General features: G+C 46.6%; 1 protein-coding gene across 1 annotated transcript in view; it reads right to left on the reverse strand.

The window, feature by feature from the left end:
• Window positions 1-1,574: 1,574 nt before the first annotated feature.
• Window positions 1,575-21,243, reverse strand: part of FAM169B (Protein) — a 52,905-nt gene continuing 33,236 nt past the window's right edge. Inside the window, exon 5 of the mRNA XM_060184398.1 lies at window positions 1,575-2,266. Coding sequence (XP_060040381.1) covers window positions 2,058-2,266 — 209 coding nt within the window. The 3' untranslated portion in view covers window positions 1,575-2,057. The remainder of the gene's footprint in view (window positions 2,267-21,243) is intronic.

A 21,243-nucleotide genomic window follows, 5' to 3' on the forward strand; every position in this document is an offset into this window, starting at 1 on the left:
TTGACATCCATCATGCCCTTGGCCTAAACACTCTCAAGGGCAAACCTCACTGAGTCGTCCCAAATGGCACTGCCATGCCACCCATGATGAGGTTTTCTTCTCATTTTATGCCTGAAATCAGAAAGTTGATTTTATTCTAAGACAAAGTGTCATGTCTCAAACATTGATCCGTTAAAATGACTGCCTTGTCCTTCTCATTGGCCCAAGGAAATCACAAAGGAGTCAGGCTCTTTCTAGCTTTTCATTTCACCATCCCAAGGACAGCAATCTCATCCTTATGGCTACAAAACTGCTGCCCAAGCTCCAACTCTTTCATGGTTGCCCCCGGCAAGGAAAAAAAGGCAAAATGGATAAGGAAAATAATAAATCGCAAAATGCAAAAGGCATCTGCCTATCAGCTGCCCTTGTTCCTTTCCATCAAGATAAATAAATTTCCCAGAAGCTCTACCCAGTTGACTCCCACTGAAATTTCTTTGCCCAGAAGCAAACTGTTCCACTGCCCCCACTCCCACCTGCCTGGAAAAATCAAATTCTTTGGGCCATACACTGTCCTACTGTTTAATGAAGAAGGGTAGGGGCCAGGTGGTAGCACACCCAGTTAAGCACACAAATTGCTACTCTCAAGGACCCCAGTTTGAAGCCACTGCTTCCCATCTGCATAAGGGACATTTCATGAGTAGTGAAGCAGGTCAGCTGGTGTCTATCTTTCCCTCTCCCTCTCTTTCTCCCCCTTCCCTTTTAATTTCGCTCTGTCCTGTCACATTAACAAAAATAGAAAATGGTCACCAGTAGCAGTGCACTTACAGTGCTGGCACCGAACCCTAGCTATAACCCTGTGGCAATGAAAGGAGAAGAAAGAGGAGGGGAAGAAGAAGAGGAGGAGGAGGAGGTAGAGGAGGAGGAATAAGGAAGGAAAAACCTGTATCAGGGTGGCCTGGGAAGTAACACAGTGATAGAGCTTTGGCCTTGCAGATATGAGGTCTTAGTTTGATTCCTAGTACTGCATATTCCAGAATGCTGTTGTCTTTCTCTCTTCTTTCTGTGGCTTATGAAATAAATTATATATATATAAATATATATACAATATATATATATATATATATATATATATATATATATATATATGAAAGGTAATATGAGAGCATTCCAAAAGCCCCACAGAACTTCACTCTGGAAAGCAACATTGAGTTGGGATGATAGCAGAGTAAGGCCCTGCTTAGTGGCCCTGGTGACAGTTCATTCAGTGAGACTCCCCTGAAATGCCAGGGACATGAAGATGCCTGGGACCAAGTCAGTGGCTCCACCCTCCACACGACTCCCTCAAACTGCTCACAATGTGGGTCTATCCACATAATTACTGAGTCCCTCCACAGACTTCCTGTCTCCCTTTCTCTCTTTCATCCAATTTCAGGCTTGGAGTCGAGGGATCCCAGTCGAAGGTCTTCCTTAACCTTCTGATATCATTAATTATTGCTACTCCGGTTGCTGCCGCCTGGAATGGGCAGGTTTTTAAATAGAAACCATTTGTCTCTCAGCAGGGAGACTAAAGGCTTTATTTCCAAAAGAGGCACAGACTAAACTAGAGAAATCGGCTTCCTGGGGGTTCCCCACCCCACCCCTGATGCCCACCTCTGACAGGAGATACCCTCCCCTCTGTTTTTCAGATCAGTCCCAATTTGCCACTTGTAGCAGAGAGGGTTGTCCGCTTCCTCCTATCTTTGTCAAAGAGAATTTCCCAGAAGTAGAAGCCAGCTAGTCCCTGAGCTCTGGGCATTTAGTCAGGCTGCCTGGTGATTTGCTGCTAAAGGAAATCCCTGAACTCATTAAAGACAAAATAAATAAATAAATAAAAGCACACAAAAATAGATTAATTGACCAGTTCAGTAATAAGTCGCTCCAGGACTCCATAAACTTTGGAAAAAGCTACAGTCCAGTTACCGCGGCGCTCAGTGGGGAGCGAGAGACCGGCAGGCAGCGTCATTCTCCCATGGTCTGAAATGTGTCCTTCATTCAGCTCTTGTCTCTCTTTAGCTCCAACCTGAGCCCGATGGCCCCCGTCATCCTTTCCCTCTTCCTGGGGTTGTGACCTCAAGTGAAGACAGAGGCTGTTCTGAAACCAACAGGTCACTGCAGACCAGTGCTTGTGGAAAGGGGACCTTAGCAGCTGGGCACTTGTGGAGCACAGAGTCCCAAACATCTGGGCAACAGGTCGTGTAGTTGCAGTAAATGTCCAATGTATTCATCAGCTGGGACTTCGGCAGTAGACCTGAGTGAGGAAACAGGCAGAGAGCTGTGAGGTCATATGCCCTCCTAGGGAGCAGCCAGGAAGGAGGTTTCTCCCATGGGAGAATGCACCATCCCTTCAAGATCTTTGACACCGGCAAAAATATTCTGCAGGGAAGGCAATCAGCTACAAAAACAATAAGGAAGGGCCAGGCAGTGGATCACCTGGTTGAGCACACACATTACCACGCACAAGGACCAGGGTTCAAACCCATCATGCCCACCTGCACCGGGGGGGGGGGGGTGAGAGAATTTTATGAGAGCTGAGGGACCACTGCAGGTGTCTCTCTTTCTCTCTCCCTCTCTATCTCCTTCTCCCCTCCTAATTGCTCTCTGTACTGGCAAATAAAATGGAAAAGAAGAAAGAAAGATAGAGCTTCTGGAAGCAGTGGATTTGTCCTACAGGCAGGCACAAGAGTCCCAGCAATAACCCTGGTGGCATTAAAATAAACAAACAAAAGAAAAGTAAAAAAAAAAAAAAAAAAGAGAAGAGAAAAGAAAAGGCAGGGCATTCTCCTCATTGCACAGACACAGGGAGAGACTTGTGCTTCTAGAAGCCCACAGACCTTCTGTGGACTCTGCCTGTGTCCCCAAGTCTGTCTTTGTGTTAATCCCAAGACCCCCAAATTATCAATGGTATCTCACCCCATCTGGATATCCACAGGGGCAGGCACACAATCTAGGAGCTTCTAAGTACTTAGTTGGGATTCTCACCTGCAAACTACTGACTTCACTCAGGGTCAGATGAGTCCTTGTTGTAGACAGCCTGTGCACTCCCTCTCTGGCGAAGATCACCCCAAACTGTCTCCAGAGGATATGCATGTTGGGCTGGGGACCTGCTCAAGAAAACAAATGCTTGTCAGATACAGTAGCTGAGTGTGCACTACTCCAGTGTCTGAAGCTGTTACGCCAATGTAACAGCCTTTAGATGGGAATTCCCAGTCAGGTGTCCTCACTCTGCTCAACCTCACAATCTTTGCAGAAATAAGCCCCCAGGACTGGCAGAGGGGCTGGGAGAGTGATTTATGCCTAAGGCTCAATGGATGGCAGTGTACACCAGCAGGCTCTTGGGCAGAGCTAATGAACCACTTCCAAGAGTGGCTTACCACACAGCTACTATACAGATGCCTCTGAGGTCAAGAGCATGAGGCTGAAAACCCCCCAGGCTCAAATCTAGCATTTTAAGTTTGACTTGCAAATTAAGTCTCCTTTGATCTTGAGCCTCTGTGTCCTCTTCAGCTATTATGCTAACTGCCCCCCCCACACACACAGATTTACTTACTTATTTTTTTAATAATTTATTTCTTTATTGGGGAATTAATGTTTTACATTCAACAGTAAATACAATAGTTTGTACATGCATAACATTCCCCAGATTCCCATTTAACAATACAACCCCCACTATGTCATTCATCATCTTTCATGGACCTGTATTCTCCCCACCCATCCACCCACCCCAGAGTCTTACTTTGGTGTAATACTCCAATTCCATTTCAGGTTCGACTTGTGTTTTCTTTTCTAATCTTGTTTTTCAACTTCGGCCTGTGAGATCATCCCATATTCATCCTTCTGTTTCTGACTTATTTCACTCAACATGATTTTTTCAAGGTCCATCCAAGATCGGCTGAAAACGGTGAAGTCACCATTTTTTACAGCTGAGTAGTATTCCATTGTGTATATAGACCACAACTTGCTCAGCCACTCATCTGTTGTTGGACACCTGGGTTGCTTCCAGGTTTTGGCTATTACAAATTGTGCTGCCAAGAACATATGTGTACACAGATCTTTTTGGATGGATGTGTTGGGTTCCTTAGGATACACCCCCAGGAAAGGAATTGCAGGATCATAGGGTAGGTCCGTTTCTAGCCTTCTGAGAGTTCTCCAGACTGTTCTCCACAGAGGTTGGACCAATTGACATTCCCACCAGCAGTGCAGGAGGGTTCCTTTGACCCCACACCCTCTCCAGCATTTGCTGCTGTTACCTTTTATGATGTATGACATTCTCACAGGAGTGAAGTGATATCTCATTGTTGTCTTGATTTGCATTTCTCTGACAATCAGAGACTTGGAGCATTTTTTCATGTGTTTCTCAGATTTACTTACTTATTTTAATGAAAGAGCTACAGAGAGAAAGATACCTGAGCACTGCTCTACTCTGGCTTATGGCAGTGCTGGAGTATTGATCCTGAGACCTCAGATCCTCAGGCATGAATTCCTTTTACAGAATCATTATACTGTCTCCCCAGTCATAATACTTTGCCTACCTAATAGAAAAAAAAAGTAATCACCTTCAGTTTGTTCAGCTCAGAAACGACAGGAAGTACCTAGAGGAACACAGACACTGTTGCATGATACCAGGCACACCTGTGTGGCCTAGGGAAGGAAATTATTGCACAGGAAATGGAAGTAGTAACAGGTGTGGGTGTGCCTTAGAAAAGAGGTGAAGGCGGGACTTGAATGTTTATGAGCTAAACTTGTGGGCATGACTCTGACTCTCTCTCTCTCTCTCTCCCTCCCTCCCTCCCTCCCCCTCCCTCTCATTCTCTCCCTCTCACTCTTTATCTGTCTGTCTAGGTAATCCTGAAATCATGTGAGTAAAGGCCTGCTGTCTCTCTCTCTCTCTCTCTCTCTCTCTCTCTCTCATCTCATGTGTACTGTAACATGTGAATGTTCTCAATTTTCCTGAATAAAGTTTCAAATTCCTGAAAATCATGCTTTCTCCTCAATTCTTTGTTAAGATTATTTGTGGCAAACCTTTAAACATATGGGGACCAAGCTAGGCCTGTAATCCCCCCCACTCAATACAAGTCAACTGAATTTCAGGGATGATTCTCCTAACATATCCAGATGCTGTGAATATACAATCAAAACTCGTGGCACTCTGGCCCTGACTAGTATTCTAAGCACATGATAAATATTCCAAAGTCACACATTGTAGAGAAAGTTTTTACCTCTCTCTCTCTCTCTCTCTCTCTCTCTCTCTCACACACACACACACACACACACACACACACAAAGTGAAACCGGAACTAAATGCCAAGTGTAAGCGTGGTTTAAAATATTAATGCGTTGTTGATGCCAAGTCATTCTCAAGGCACAACCAGGCCCCCTGCTTGGCAGCAACAATTCTGTATAAGCAGTTAGAGACACGTGCACCTGTTTAACTCACACTTGCTGCTTAGACCCTTGAAATACTGTGTTTCATCCACTAAGCACCTGGTTAGCAAGACCAGTTAAGTCTTTACCCAAGAGGCAAGGAAATCTCCCCCATTTCTTAATAGTCTCCAATGCTGGCAGTATTCTGGGAACACAAACAGTGGAGCTAGATGTAGGGGGAGAAGGAAAGAAAATTCCAGAGACCTCTGAATTCACAATTGCCCATGAAGCCAGAGGAGCTAGACGCATGCCAGCTAGGTGTCTCTTATCTCTGTGTCAGTTGTGTGCTCTGAGAGATCAGAAATCTCTGAGCTGTCTATACATTCTCAGAGTTTGAGCATTCTGAGCTTGGCTCTTGTTTGTTTGTTTGTTTTACCACTGCCCATTTTATGGAGAAAAATAAACTTTTTTTGAAAACTTATTTAACACATCAAGTTCCATTCTGTATATATTAAATCAAAAGTGTGTAAATGTATGTACACACATACACAAAGCCCATGAAGATGGAAAATGTATCTATGGAGATTTGTAAGGGAGCCAGAACTTTCTCTGACGTCTCTGAAGAGCCCAGTGGCAGCAGCAATTCAGCTGAGCGTGTGTGAAGGAGAGAGATGCAGTCCCCAGGAGCGTGCAGGCCTGGTTTCTTTTTTGACTTCTGTCTCTCCTTCCATAGCTCAGTCTCTGAGCCTCAGTTTCCCCCCAGGGGCAAAATGGAGACAGAAAGCACTCTCCTAAAAGATTGTGATGAGAATCAAAATAGAAGGGAAATGGTCCTTGCCTTTCTCTTTCCTTTCAAAAACAAGAGAAACCAGCCCTCCAGTCTGTCCTTGGCCAGTTTCTGAGGTCTCGGGGTCTTCTGAGAGGCCATTTTCAAAGCAGAGAGCTTTCTCTGAATTCCTTGAGAGCACAGCTGGGAGCAGCTTCCCAGAGCCCCCATGTGTGTACTGTGACAACTTATAAATTAACAGGACATTTTATCCTAACTCAGTCTGAAGGTGGATGGCTGCTCTGACCAGCTTGGCAGACAATGAGGCAGGGCCCACCCACACAAACTTCTCTAGTGGGTCGTAAGAGGCAGTTCAAGGCCCCACAAAAAGCTCACTTGAACAGTGCACTGCTTTGCCATGTATAGGACCCAACCTCCACTGTGTTGAAGGAAGCTTCGGTACTGCTAACTCTCTCACTCTCTCTGTCTCTGTATATATATATATATATATATATATATATATATATATATATTTTTTTTTTAATGGCCGGAGGTAGCACAGCAGGTTAAGCACACATGGCACGGAGCATAAGGACAGGCACAGGGATCATGGTTCGAGCCCCTGGTTCCCCACCTGCACGGAGATCGTTTCACAAGCAGTGAAGCAGGTCTGCAGGTGTCTTTCTCTCCCCCTCTCTGTCTTCCCTTTCTCTCTCTATTTCTCTCTGTCCTATCCAACAATAGCAATAATAAGGGCAACAAAAATGGGGGGATGGCCTCCAGGAGCAGTGGATTCAAGTACAGGCACCAAACCCCAGCAATAGCCCTGGAGGCGGGGGAGGCATTTCCAATGAGCTATTTCTTTTCTTTTCTTTTTTGTCTCCAGGGTTAACAATAATAAAAACTACAAGGGCAACAAAATGGGGAAAAAATGGCTTCCAGGAGCAGGGAGTCATACTGCAGGTTCCAAGCCCCAGCAATAACCCTGGAAGCAAAAAGAAGGAGGAGGAAGAGAAGAAGAAGATGAAGAAGAAGAAGAAGGAGGAGGAAGAGAAGAAGATGAAGAAGAAGGAGGAGGAAGAGGAGGAGAAAAAGAAGAGGAAGAGGAAGAAGGAGGAGAAGGAGAAGAAGAATGTGTGAACGAGAAGAAATATCAACAGAAAGCAAGCTGATGATAATTAGGGGGCTGCAGGCTGCCCTGCCCATGTCATCCTAAGGAGACAGAAGTATGACAGGACAGATCAACACACAGGCCCTGGCATCAGGGAGGCCAGGGTTCCAGTCTCAGCCTGGGATGTTTGCCAACCTAGCGGCTTTGACTAGGCCCTTGCCCCCTGTTCTGTGCCTCCATTTCCCCACCTAAACATGCCTCCTGGGGTCTTTATGAAGATTGAATAAGGCTGGTCGTTTAAAAGGGGCGTGGCCTCTTTCCTGTTTCAATGCTCCCAGAATGTAAGAGACCTGTCCTTCAAGGTGGGACCCAGGGTGAGGACCCCTGAAGGGGGGGGGGTGTGTGTGACATAAGAAGCCATCAAGTGCAGAGCACAGCCCCAGCTCCCAGGCCAGCACCTTTCCATGGTAAACCCCAACTCGCCTCAAGAGCATTGTGACTGCATCCAGCCCACTGCACTTTTATTATATTTCTACAGATTTTAAATCAAAACAGTTTAGTGGAGATTTTTTTTCTTCCCAAAGCCCAAATCCCTTTTGCCCTGCATTGGTAGCTTGGAAAAAAAAAAAAAAAAAGCGAGAGGTCAAAGAAAATATAGGCCAATGAAAATAACATTGCAGCAAGAAATTAATTGCAAAGTCCGCTTAATATGACAGGGGACTCCCCAAAATCCTATTAGGCTGCTCCCTACCTCCCCCCGTTGTGGGCTTGGAATCTGTGCGCAAAGGCCAGGCCAGGCTCCCTGATGCATTGCTGCATTAATTTGACATTTCTGGCTCCAATTAACCTTCCATTGCAGCTATTTTCCAAGGATCGTTCTCTTAATTTGCGTTAAAGTTATTTTTTTTCTTTCCTGTTGGCATGTGCTGGCTTGTGCATAAGACCTGTTGCAGAAAATCCAGACCCTTTTCCAACATGTTTCAGGGAGCACACTGCTGTCTGTGTAGTTGGCCTTATTGTAAACGGAAAGATTAGGTGAGGGAGGGTTTCCTGCCATGAGTGTTGTGGGGTGGAGGGGGGGCTGCTTTTCCAGGAGAGCTCTTTGGGGTTGACCTTTCACTGGTAAGGCCAAGAACACTGAATTCAGGGCTGGCGAAATAACTCACTCAGATAGTGAAGCCACCCAGGTTCAAACCCAATGCCTGCTATATTAAAGGAAACTTCAGTACTGTTCTCTATCTCATCTCTCATCTCTTCTCTAGCTCTGTCTCTAATTTAGGAGAAGGAGGAGGTGGAGGACATGAAGGAGCAGAAGAAGAAACAGAAGTAGAAGAGGAATGTGGAGAAGGGAAGTGGAGGAAGAGAAGACTAGTTTCTGACTCAGTGCATCTGCCGTCCAATCCCACCTGCATGTCTTGCCAGCTATGTCACCACAGGCAGCCGGGCTGATGTAGGAAGTCCTATTTCTTCATCTTGTGAATGAGCCCTCACTTCCCTCTCTCCTTGGAGTTTTAGGTGAGACATCAGTGGGAAAATGCCCTTCGGAGCAGAGTCTTTTAGGTATATGCTTCCTGTCTGCCTTTCTGTTGTTACAAACAGTCCCAACAAACAACGGCCTAAGGACTGAATCCGGCCCACTTCTGGGTTTTTATAAATAAAGTTTTATTGGAACACAACCCTGTTCTTTTCTTTATTATCTTTGCCACCACAGAGGCAAAGTTAAATGGTTGCGGTATAGACTTTATGGCCTTTATAGAACCTGGCGTATTTATTTACTAGTGGGGTCTTCACACACATAGCTGCTTGCCAGTTTGTGTTCTAGAAGAACAGGAGACCTTTCCTCTGGAAGGGGGAATTCACATCAAATAAAACCTATGGCACAAAGTATCACCCAGGGAGTAGGTGATTCTGATCTCCACCAGGAACCAGCAGCAGCCACAGGGCAGCCTGGGAGCTGGAGGGGACCCTGGAGCTTAGAAGTCACAGCAGGTGACTGATGAGCCCATGTGGCTCTAGCTGCTCTGGGTGCTAGAAGTAGAAAACACCTAGAAAGGGGAAAGAGGTCCAGTGCAGGACTGGGAGGTTCTAGTTTGTAATGCAGATGTGACTGGTGAGAGAGAAGAAAGGAAAGGAGGGAGAGCAGTGCCTCCCAGGAGGTGGCACAGTGGATAAGACTTTGGACTCTCAAAAAACTCATGAGGTCCTGAGTTTGATTCTGAGTATCACATGTGCCAGAGTGATGTTCTGATTCTTGCCTCCTCTGTCTCTCTCTCTCTCTCTCTCTCTCCCACTAATAAACAAATATATATGAAAGTAGCTCCAAGAAACCTGGGGAAATCTTTGCAGCATGGTGTATCTTTTTTCAATAAAGCCACTGCCCTGTTTTTACAACTGTGCTGCCCATACCCTTTCACTTGGAATTTCTTTCTTTTTTATTTTCTTATTTATTTTCCCTTTTGTTACCCTTGCTGGGTTTTTGTTGTTGTTGTTGTTGTTGTTGTTGTTGTTATTGATGTTGTCATTGTTAGGTAGGACAGAGAGAAATGGAAAGAGAAGGGGAAGACAGTGAGGGAGAGAGAAAGACACCTGCAGACCTGCTTCACCACCTGTGAAGGGACACCCCCTGCAGGTGGGGAGCTGGGGGTTGAGCCAGGATCCTTACACTAGTCCTTGCGCTTTGTACCACTTGCGCTTAACCTACTGCACTACCACTCAACTCCCCTCACTTGGAATTCCTTATCTGATGTGTGTAATTTCTATTTGTTTGTTTGACTAATAAACCTCCAGTCCCCCTGTGCAATTACATGGCTTTTCTCTAAATAGAGACAGAGTGGAAGAGAGAGGGAAAGAACACAACAGTAAAGCTTCGTTCAGTTCAGTGAGGGCTGGGCTCAAACCTGACTGTGAAAGCAGCACATTACCTATGTGAGCTGTTTTGCCAGCTTCTTCTTCTTCTAGTGTTTGCCCTTCTTCCGTAGCCAGTCAACAGCGTCAGGTTGAGCCTGATGTCAAGTTTCGAGACCTCCTTTGAATCTGGAGAGGTGGCAGTTGTTGACTATGTGGGTCATAGTCTTGTCTGGAGCCGCAGGGACAGTTCGGGTCGTCTCTGGCTCTAATCAGGTGATTCTTAATTTCAATCAATCTATTCTCTATTCACTGGATTTAAGTGATCTTTTTAAATCTCAGAAAATCACTCCTGCTGCTGAATCTTTCTACCAAACCAGGATTTAGCGAGACTTTTTAGCACTAAAAACCAGGGTTGTCCCCCAAGTGTTTTCCCCTTGGCAACACCCCAGGCACTGTCAGGATATTCTGTTTCCCCAGAAGTTAAGAACTACTTCCCCAGCTTTCAGAAAGCCTAAAAGGATTTAAAAGATGGTAGTTGTATTTCATTATGGTTTTTGTTCCCCCTACACATCAAGCTTCAGACGCTGGGTATTTTAATACCCTCCGTGGTGTGAACTGAGCTTTCAACATCAGATGCTGCTATGAAATGGAGTCTGAAGCTGAGTGGCTGAGAAAGAGAGACACCCATCAGGCAGCAAACGCAGACAGCAAGGGGTGACAGTGTGTAGGCAGGGTGGCCCTCATACCCAGGGTGACATCTAGGGTCCAGAGGGAAGGCTTCCCCCCCTCACACATACACACTGGTCAGGGCCACCTGCAGTGTTGTGTGCCTTTTGCATGAATGGTCATCATGTCTTTCACAGCTGTGTGGGGAGGGGTGGGTTGCTATGGAAAGATTCCCATGAAACAGAGTTCTCTTCTCCCTTTTTTTTCCCCCCTTCTGTTGCCCTTGTTATCGTTGTTATTATTATTGTTGTTATTACCACTGTCGTTGTTGTTGGATAAGACAGAGAGAAATGGAGAAAGAAGGGGAAGTCAGAGAGGGAGAGAGAACGACAGACACCTGCAGACCTGCTTCACCACTTATGAAGCGACCCCCCTGCAGGTGGGGAGCTGGGGGCTTGAACCAGGATCCTTATGGCAGTCTTTGCACTTGATACCATGTGCGCTTTACCTACCGCACTACCACTCCCCCCTTCTCCCTCTTTCTGTCTCTGTCTCTCTGTCTCTATTTATCTCTCTCTATCTCTCTCTCTCTCTCGAACCAGGGCACAATTTCATTGTTCCAGGCCTCTTTTTTCCATTCTGAAAGAGAAACAGAGAGGATGGGAGAGAGGGAGAGAGAGAAAGAGAGAGGTCATAGTACAGAAACATCCTCCATTGTCATAACACCTCCTATGTGGTACCAGGGCTCGAGCCGCTGCAGGCAGGATCATGCGGGCCCCTAGCTGTGTCTCCAGTCCCCCATGCTTTCCTCTTTTAAAACAAATCACAGGGGGTCAAGTGGTGGCTCATCTGGTGAAGTGCAAACATTACCATGAAGAAGGGTCCAGGTTCAAGTTCCTGGTCGCCCACCTGTAGGAAAGAAGCTTTGTGAACAGTGGAACAGTGTTGCAGATCTCTCTCTCTCTCTCTCTCTCTCTCTCTCTCTCTCTGTGTGTGTGTGTGTGTGTCTTGGTCTCTCTTTTATACACTTTATTTAAAAATGGCTGCTAGGGACAGTGAAGTCTTGTAGGCACCGAGCCCCAGCAGCCACCCTAGTGGCAATGAAAGAAAAAGAGAAAGAAAAAGAGAAAGGTGCCAGTCATTGCCACCAGTCCCAGCAGAATTGTTATTTATTTCTAATCATTTTTAAGGTTTGTTTTTATGAGAGAGAGATTAGTCAGGTCTGGCTTATGGTAAGGCTAGGAATTGAACTTGTGTCCTCTGGGGTCTCAGGTATGCAAGTTCTGTGCTCTACCACTGGGATGTCTCCCTGGACTCTTAATTTTTAATCGCTTCACTTCTCACTCTCCAAGCAGGCAGGCTGGAACAATAAACTTTGGCCACCTGAGAGGCAAAACTTTTATGAGTCTCTACAGACATTAAGTGAATAATGAAAGAATCCTAAGAGACAACTCTTCTGGAAAGTGACAAGCATGTCTCTGTAAAAGCCAGATTATTCTTTCTGACTATTAAGAGTCTTAAGGTGCCAAATGCTTAAACCTCACTGGAGTTATAAGTCAGAAAGTTTCTCTATAATTGAAAGACCTAACACTACAAAGAAATTCTGTTTTAAGACCTTGGCTGGGGGTGGGGGTGGGGGTGGCGAGCGGTAGCTCAGTGGGTTGAGATCACATGGTGCAAAGCACAAGAACTGGTGTAAGAATCCCAGTTCTGTGTCTAGCAGTGGTGCAGCAGGTAAAGCACACGTGGTACAAAGCGCAAGGACCGGTGTAAGAATCCAGGTTCAAGCCCCAGGCTCCCCACCTGCAGGGGAGTCGTTTCACAGGTAGTGAAGCAGGTCTGCAGGTGTCTGTCTTTCTCTCCCCTTCTCTGTCTTCCCCTCCTTTCTTGATTTCTCTCTGTCCTACCCAACAACAGTAGCAATAACAACAAGGGCAACAAAATGGGGGGGGGGGGGTGATGACTTCCAGGAGCAGTGGATTCATAGTGCACTGAGCCTCAGTGATAACCCTGGAAGCAAAGAAAAACACCTTGTCATTTCCTATTTAAAGTCTGAGGTTTGGGGGGCGGGGCAGTCCATACTGTCTTGATTTAGAAGTTTCCTTCAGGGGCCAGGTAGTGGCGCACCTACTTCAGCACAAACATAGTGCACAAACCACCTGCAGGGGGGAAAACTTCATAAGTGGTGAAGCAGGTCTGCAAGTCTCTCTCTCTCTCTCTCTCTCTCTCTCTCTCTCTCTCTCTCTCCCTGTCTCCCCTTCCCCCTCTCAATTTCTCTCTGTCTCTATCCAATAAGAAATAATATTTAGGAAAAATAAAAAAGAAGTTTCCTTCAGACCTCAGTTTACCTACCTCTCATGTGTGCAGCTCCTAAGTAGAGAGCAGTTATTTAAATCTTATTCTAATTACCTCATTTGTGTTTGCACTAAAAATGATTCATGCTTATGTTTATGTTTCTCTGAGTTTATAAAAACTTCCATGTAGTAGAATCCTTGCCAACTGCCTCTGGACACTATAACAAGTTGTTTCTAAAACAAAGAAACAAACAAAAAACACTGGACATACAAAGTCTAATTTCCAGGGGATGGGCAAGACAGCTCACTTGAACAGTGCACTACTTTGCCATATGGGCTACCTCGGTTCAAGCCTGGCCCCCACCACTGTGAAGGCAGCATCAATGTTGTGATCTCTTTCATTCTCCTCTCTGTTTCTCTGTCCCTCTGTCTCTCTCTCTCTCTCTCCCCTTTCCCTCTCCCTGGCCCTCTCCTTTTCTTCGTTTCTGTCTTCTCTGTCTCTATCTAAAAAAGAGATAGTATAATTCCCTGAATTTTGCAGGCATTTTTGTTGTTGTTTTATTTGTTTGTTTTTGTTAGCAGGGTTACTGCTGGAATCCAGTGCCTGCAGGGTAACTCCACCATTCCCGGTGGGTGGGGTTTTGGTTGTTTTGTTGTTTTTGTTTGTTTATTTGTTTTTTCCTTTTACTTTGATAGAGGGCGCGAAGCAGAGGGAGAGGAAGGGGAGAAGAGAGAAGGAAAACACCTATAGCATTGTCTCACTGCTCATGAAGCAACCCCCAGGATGGGGTCCAGGGGCTTGAACCTAGGTCCTTGCAGATGGTATTGTGTGCTTTACCACTCATGAAGCACCTCCCTCCCCCTTGTAGGTGGAGAGTGGGGGCCTCAAACCCAGGTCCTTTTTCATGGTAATATGTTTGCCTTGTTGTTTTTTATTGTTGTGGTTATTATTGTTGTTGTTCGATAGGACAGACAGAAATGGAGAGAGGAGGGAAGACAGAGGGGGGGAGAAAGATGGACTGCTTATGAAGCGACTCCCCTGCAGGTGGGGAGCTAGGGGCTCGAACTGAGATCCTACCACCAGTCCTTGTGTTTTACGCCAACTGCGCTTAAGCTGCTGCGCTACCAGCCAGCTCCCTTAGAGAAACAGTCTTTTGGAATCTTAGTATGAAGGATCACTGAGTTGGTCCTACTGGCCCTGAGAGCAAATGAAGAAACTTCTGGGTACAGATTTCACAGTGCAAACAGCTAAAGCCCCCAGAGGTCAGAATTCTCCTCACGTGCCTATTGTTTGCTCCTTCAGACCTGGCAATCCCATCCATTCCCTGGGATCCCAAAGGACATAGCAAGTTCCCTTCTAGAAATTTCTCTGCCCAGTTTCTCCTCTAGTCTAGGCTGGGGAGGTCGCAGACAGACAGAAGTCAGAGTGAGCAAGCTTTGACTAAATCAGCCCGAAATCATAACACAACTATTATCCAGAAGGAGGATTTATCTGAACTGCCTTTTACAGAATGAAATTACCCACATTTCAAAGACTTTTCCCCAAGCCCCAGAACTGGAACATCACTTCCCTGTAAAATTGGAGCCTCTGACCCTTCCATGGTGAAGAGCATCCCAAGTTGGAGCTACTGATTATCTCCGTTTGATTTGAGCTGGTTTCACTCAAAGGACAAAGCAGGCATAGGGGCCTTGAGCCCTTGACCTGCCTGAAAATATTTAACATCACAGCTCCACTGCCAGACTCTGCCAGAAGAACTTGGCATGCTATGTCTGTGGCTACCCCCCCACACACACACACACACAAGCATGGAATCCCCCAACACCTGAGTCAAGACAAAAATGGTTCTGACAAATCCTGGTCCAGGAACTAAATGCCAACAAGCAAAGGCTTGGTCCCCTCCCCACTCCCCCCCCGCACTACTCCTCTTTTTTTTTTTTTTCACAGCAAATATCATTGAGTCTCCTAAACCTTTCTTGGCCGGCTGGATTCAATTATTCTGCACACAAACGTTCCTTCTCCAAATGAAGATCCGGGGGCTATTAGCGCCAGCCAACAGCTGCGCGAGGGGTGAACCCAGAAGCAATGAGGCAGAGATGCGGGTGGAGGCGAGGGAGCGGCTCTGATGCGGGATGAGAGACCATAAAATTATACGGCCATCTTTGTTTACTGCCCTTTTGGGATTAATGCCAAAGGGCCCATTCCCAGCAAATGGCTGCTTATTTTTTTCCTTTCAATTTTTACTCAGAAAACAGCATTGTTGGAGTATATGTTAGTTCTTTTTTTTTTCCCTTTTTTAATTTTCTGAAGACGCTCCATACTCTTTTCCGTAGTGGTTGCACCAGGAGTGCGTAAGCCACCCAACACCCACTGTCTCTGCTGTCTCTTGCTTCCTTGATGATGGTCATTGTAGCAAGTGTAAGGGTGCCATCTTGTTGTGGTTTTGATTTGCATTCCCTGGTGACCAGTGATGTCCAACAGCTTCTCATGCTTCTGTTGGCCAATCTGCAAGACTTATCACTCATTTCTTCTGAAGTTTAGTCAGCCCTAAAATCCTGGGGGTCCTAGTTCTTTATCTTTATACTCTTTTTTTTTTTTTTTTTCCTCCTCCAGGGTTATTGCTGGGCTCGGTGCCTGCACCATGAATCCACCGCTCCTGGAGGCCATTTTTCCCCCTTTTGTTGCCCTTGTTGTTTTAGCTTCGTTGTGGTTATTATTATTGCCCTTGTTGACGCAATTCGTTGTTGGATAGGACAGAGAGAAATGGAGAGAGGAGGGGAAGACAGAGAGGGGGAGAGAAAGACAGACACCTGCAGACCTGCTTCACCGCCTGTGAAGCGACTCCCCTGCAGGTGGGGAGCCGGGGGCTCGAACCGGGATCCTTACGCCGGTCCCTGCGCTTTGCGCCACATGCGCTTAACCCACTGCACCACCGCCCGACCCCCTATCTTTATACTCTTCAGGGTCCAGGGTTCCTGCTTCCTGCCTCTCCCATTCTTTCTTCTTCTTTTTTCCTTTATCTTTTAAATCTCTTTATTTTTTAAATTATCTTTATGTATTACATAAAGACATCCAGAAATTGAGCAGAAGGTGGAGATAGAGAGAGAGAGAGAGAGAGAGAGAGAGAGAGAGAGCCCTGTAGCCCTGCTTCACCACTCTTAAAGCTTTCTTCCTGCAGGTGTTGACCAGGGGCTTAAAACTAGGTCCTAAAGCATTGTAACATGTGTTCTCAACTAGATGCATCACCACTCGGCCCAGTCCCACTCTTACTTTCTTCAAGGTTCGTTCACAGGACATATCCTTCAGTGAGCCCCCAAAAGGTGCTGGGTCATGGAGCAGATCCCACAAATCAAGCATAGGGTAAAAAACACTCTGTGGAGGCAGATGGGAAAGGGGCAGTTAAACATTAAAATCTATTTCTCACAGTTCTGAACCTACTAGTTGAAGGTCAAGGTGGAGGCAGGCTTGCTGTCCTCTCCTTGCCTTGCAGATGGCCAACTTCTCCCCCGCCCTCACATGGTCTTCCTTTTTCACTTGTCTTTGCCCTAATCTCCACCCCCCCAGAGGGACCCCAGTCAGTGTGGGTTATTAGTGCCCGCGCTCTTGACCTCTTTTCAAATTAATTACCTTGAAAAGAACCTGTCTCCAAAAACAGCTATGCCCCCCAAGGCGCTAAGTTAGGCTGCTAACACAGTGCTGAGCAGGAGACAGAATTCAGCCCTAACAACCAGGTCAAGGGTCCAAGGTGTCCTCTGTACTGTCAGCATAGCTTCCCCTCCCCAAGCTTCATCTCCACTGTCTTCCTCAACAGGCCCCCAACTTGCACCCACCCACCCCCCAGTGCTAAACTATTTTCTGCCCTTTAAAACAAAACAAAACAAAACACAGCCCTGGCACCCAGCAAGAAGCAGGCAGCACAGTGAAAGAAACTCTTCTCATCCAAATTTCAGAGTAGAGCAACATTTAGCAATTCAGGTGGGGCCAGGGGCTGACATTAAGCAAATTTCAAGGGTGATCTGAAGCTAATTGAGTTTAATCATACAATGATTCTATAATTAGCCACAGTCATTTTGTGTCTATACCACTGGACCAGACTCTACAGAAAATGAGTGTATGGGGGTTCGGTGGGGGGAGGGGACAGGGCAGGAGAGTGGCAGGAAGATGTTGGAAGATCAGATGAAGGAAGTCGGTGTCAGATGAACCCACAGCTCACAGGGCCACCACCCCATCAAATGTACTAGCTCGATCTGGGGTCCCAGGCCTCTTGGGTCTGCTGATGTTTTCTGCATTTGCTTTTCAGGGCCAGCTTCATCTGTGATGAGGTGAGGCCCTGGGGAGTCAGTAACAAGAAACTTCTAGAGGGGGCCAGACTCATTGCAATCTCCATAATCGCAGCTGCAGGAACCTTTGGGCTTTTAGTTCAGGGCACAGACTTCCCCTGCAGCCAGTAGCAGTGATGGTAGGCACCCAGCGCCACAGCCCAGCCACAGTCACAACCACTGGCCACTGGGAATTAGAAATGACTCTCAGGACTGGACAGTGGCACACCCCATTATGCATACATATTACCATGAAAAAGGACCCGGGTTGGAGGCCCCCACTCCCCACCCGCAAGGGGGAGGGAGGTGCTTCCTGAGTGGTAAAGCAGGTCTGCATGTGTCTTCCTCTCTCCCTCTCAATTTCTCTCTGTCCTTTCTCATAAATGGAAAGAAGAAAAAAAAAAAGAAAATGGTCACTGGGAGCAACGGGTTTGTAGTGCCCAGCTCTGAGCCCCAGTGATAACCCTGGTGGCAATAAATAAATAAGCAAATGAGAATGAGAGAAAAGGGGGGGCGGGAAAGGAATGACTCTCAAGAACTGTTCAGGACAATGAGGGTGAGGGAAAGACAAGTGAGGGTGTGCTCCTGAGATGACCAAGCCCTCCAGGATGAGGGTGAGGGAATCCCTGGAATTCAGAATAGCATTCTGAAGCAACTCAGGGAATATTTCACTTACTTATTATTTTTTGTTTACCTATGTATCTTTTTATTGTCATCAGAGTTGTTGCTGGGGCTCAGTACCTGCATGAAAACTGTACCATCCCTGGTGGCTATTTATTTATTTACTCATTTACTTATTTATTTTTTTTATTTTATTAATTATTTATTTAATTTATTTATTCCCTTTTGTTGCCCTTGTTGTTTTATTGTTGTAGATATTATTGTTGTTGTTGTCGTTGTTGGATAGGACAGAGAGAAACGGAGAGCGGAGGGTAAGACAGAGAAGGGGAGAGAAAGACAGACACCTGCAGACCTGCTTCACCGCCTGTGAAGCGACTCCCCTGCAGGTGGGGAGCCGGGGTTCAAACCAGGATCCTTATGCCGGTCCTTGTGCTTTGCGCCACCTGCGCTTAACCCGCTGCGCTGCAGCCTGACTCCCTTACTTACTTATTTATTTATTTATTTCCTCCAGGGTTATCGCTGGGGCTCGGTGCCTGCAGTATGAATCCACTGCTCCTGGCGGCCATCTTTTCTCCATTGTTGTTGCTGCTGTTGTTGTTGGATAGGACAGAGAGAACTTGAGAGAGGAAGGGAAGACAGAGAAGGGGAGAGAAAGATAGACACCTGCAGACCTGATTTACCACCTGTGAAGTGACACTCCCCCCGCCCCCCATGCCGCAAGTGGGGAGCTGGGGGCTTGAACCAGGATCTTTGAGCAGTCCTTGAACTTCACACTATGTGTGTTTGACCTGGTGCACCACTGCCTGACCCGCAATGGCCATTTATATTTAATAGAGGAAGGAAGAGGCTGAGAGAGAGTAAAGGCATCTTTAGCACTGTTCCAACTGACCCTGAAGCTTCTGACCATGCAGATGGGGGGACAGGGGCTTGAACAAAGGCCCTAGTATATGGAAGTGTGCACTCTACTGGGTTAGCCACACACCTTTTAAAAAAGTTAACTTACTCTTTTTTTCTTTCTCTCTCTCTTTCTTTCTTTTCTTTTTTTTCTTTCTTTTTTTAAGAAAGAGACTGCAAAAAACCACTCTGGTATATGTGATGCCAGGGGTCAAACCTGGGGCCCCCTGTGCATGCAAGTTCTATGCTCTCTAACCAGTTGGCCACCTCACTGGAGGCAGTAATAGCTTTTCTTCATTGCATGATGGCAAAGTGGGAAAGGAGCAGAAGGGAGCCACCACTGATCATGGGTATCTGGCTGTCATTCAACTGACCAGCACGTGTGTGTGTGTGTGTGTGTGTGTGTGTGTGTGTGTGTGTGTGTGTGTGTGTGTGTGTTTGCCTGTGCATGTGGTTTCCAGGGCTTCATCACTCTAGGGCTAGTTCTTCAGCTAATCAGAGAAAGACAGAGATACAGAGAGAGATACAGAGAAACTGTGAGCTTACCCCAGTGAGGAGAGGACCTGGCTCAGGCCTGAGTTGTGAACATGACATACCTGCCCCTCCACTCAGCTCAGCCATGAGGGTGACCAATCCTGCACCATCCCACCAACCATTTCCTGCTTCCCATGGGCTTTCCTGGGGGGGGGGGGGAATGGGGATTGGGAGGAACTTAACACAATCAGGGGTCTTTAGGAAGAAGACAGGGAGATTCTCTGTTGGTGTGATGACACAGGGTCACCCCAGCAGGAGTCCTTGACCAGATGCCCTCAACAGACATACAACAAGAAGCCAGCTCTTGCTTGGAGCATCACCTCTTCCAGGAAGACCACCATGCATGTGGGGGTGTCACAGCCCAAACCAGGCAAAGGCAGACTCTCCCATCCCCAAGCTGAGTCATTTATACACATTTGCAGGTATTTTTAACTTGCTTCATCTAAGCATATGATTAAGTATGACTTAATCATCAAGATCATAAGCCTGGGGGGGGGGGTCTCTTGACAAAAGCACACTCTGTCTTTCTTTCCAGACACCCACTTATTGCAATGCAGTCCTTCCTCCCTCCCCAGGAAGGCCAGGGGATCAAGACGACAATCTGCCTTTGGCTGATGGCAGAGGGGGTGTCTCCAAACCCTTGGCCAGTAGGAAAGGCCCCCAGATGGGGGGGGGGGGGCTGGGCAGGTGAGGTAAGAGTTCTTCTGGAACACAAACCATAAACCACAGGCAGCAGGGCCAGCAAGCTTGGCATCTCTGCATTCAAGACTACCTTCACTATGGTGTTATTGATCACCTGAGCTTCGGACCCTGACAGATAATCAATATGGGGCTGGGCCTTGGGGGCCTCTCAGAATGAGACACGAACATGGCAACTCTGCTTGTCTGAGAGAATTACATCCCCCCCACCCCGCCCCAGCTGCCAGGCTGCTGCTGCTCAGATTAGGGGGCCAGCCCAGGAGTGTGGAATTGGGGGTGTGCGGGGGATTGGGGGACAAGGGAAAGGGTGTTCATTGTCCCTTCTGGATGGCTCTGCAGCCAACTCCATGTCCAAGCCATTGGGAACCAGTGACAGGGCAAACCTTGGGGAAATTCACTTAAGTTCTCCCCAAAGCTAAGATCCTAGACTTCTTTTTCTTATCTATTTTTTCATTTATATTTTTGACATCAGGGCCTCGCTGGGGCTTTGTGCCTGTGTGACTCCACTGTTCCTGATGGGCCTTTTTGGTTTTATTATTTTTTTTTTCCTCCAGGGTTATCGCTGGGGCTCCGAGCCTACACAATGAATCCACTGCTCCTGGAGGCCTCCTCCCCCCTTTTGTTGCACTTGTTGTTGTAGCCTTGTTGTGGTTATTATTGTTGTTGTTGATGTCATTTGTTGTTGGATAGGACAGAGAGAAATGGAGAGTGGAGGGGAAGACAGACAGGGAGAGAGAAAGATAGATACATGCAGGCCTGCTTCAGCGCCTGTGAAACAACTCCCCTGCAGGTGGGGAGCCAGGGGCTCGAACCAGGATCCTTATGCCAGTCCTCGGACTTTGTACCACATGCACTTAACCTGCTGCGCTACCGCCCAACACCCCCCAAAAGACTTCTGACATATGCTTTTATCTGATCACCTATTCTGCTTGGCTAAATATTTCACAGTCTCTTTTGTCAATATACATAAAATAAATGACAAAGATATACAGACACACATAAAAAGACCTTACCTTCCCCAAGGAATTTTATACATTTATATATTATTTTGTGTCTTGTGGCTTTGCATTGCACTGGATCACTTTTATTTTATTTTATTATTATTGGATAGACAC

The sequence above is a fragment of the Erinaceus europaeus genome, unplaced genomic scaffold (assembly GCF_950295315.1).
Source record: "Erinaceus europaeus unplaced genomic scaffold, mEriEur2.1 scaffold_603, whole genome shotgun sequence".
NCBI classification, from domain to species: Eukaryota; Metazoa; Chordata; class Mammalia; order Eulipotyphla; family Erinaceidae; genus Erinaceus; species Erinaceus europaeus.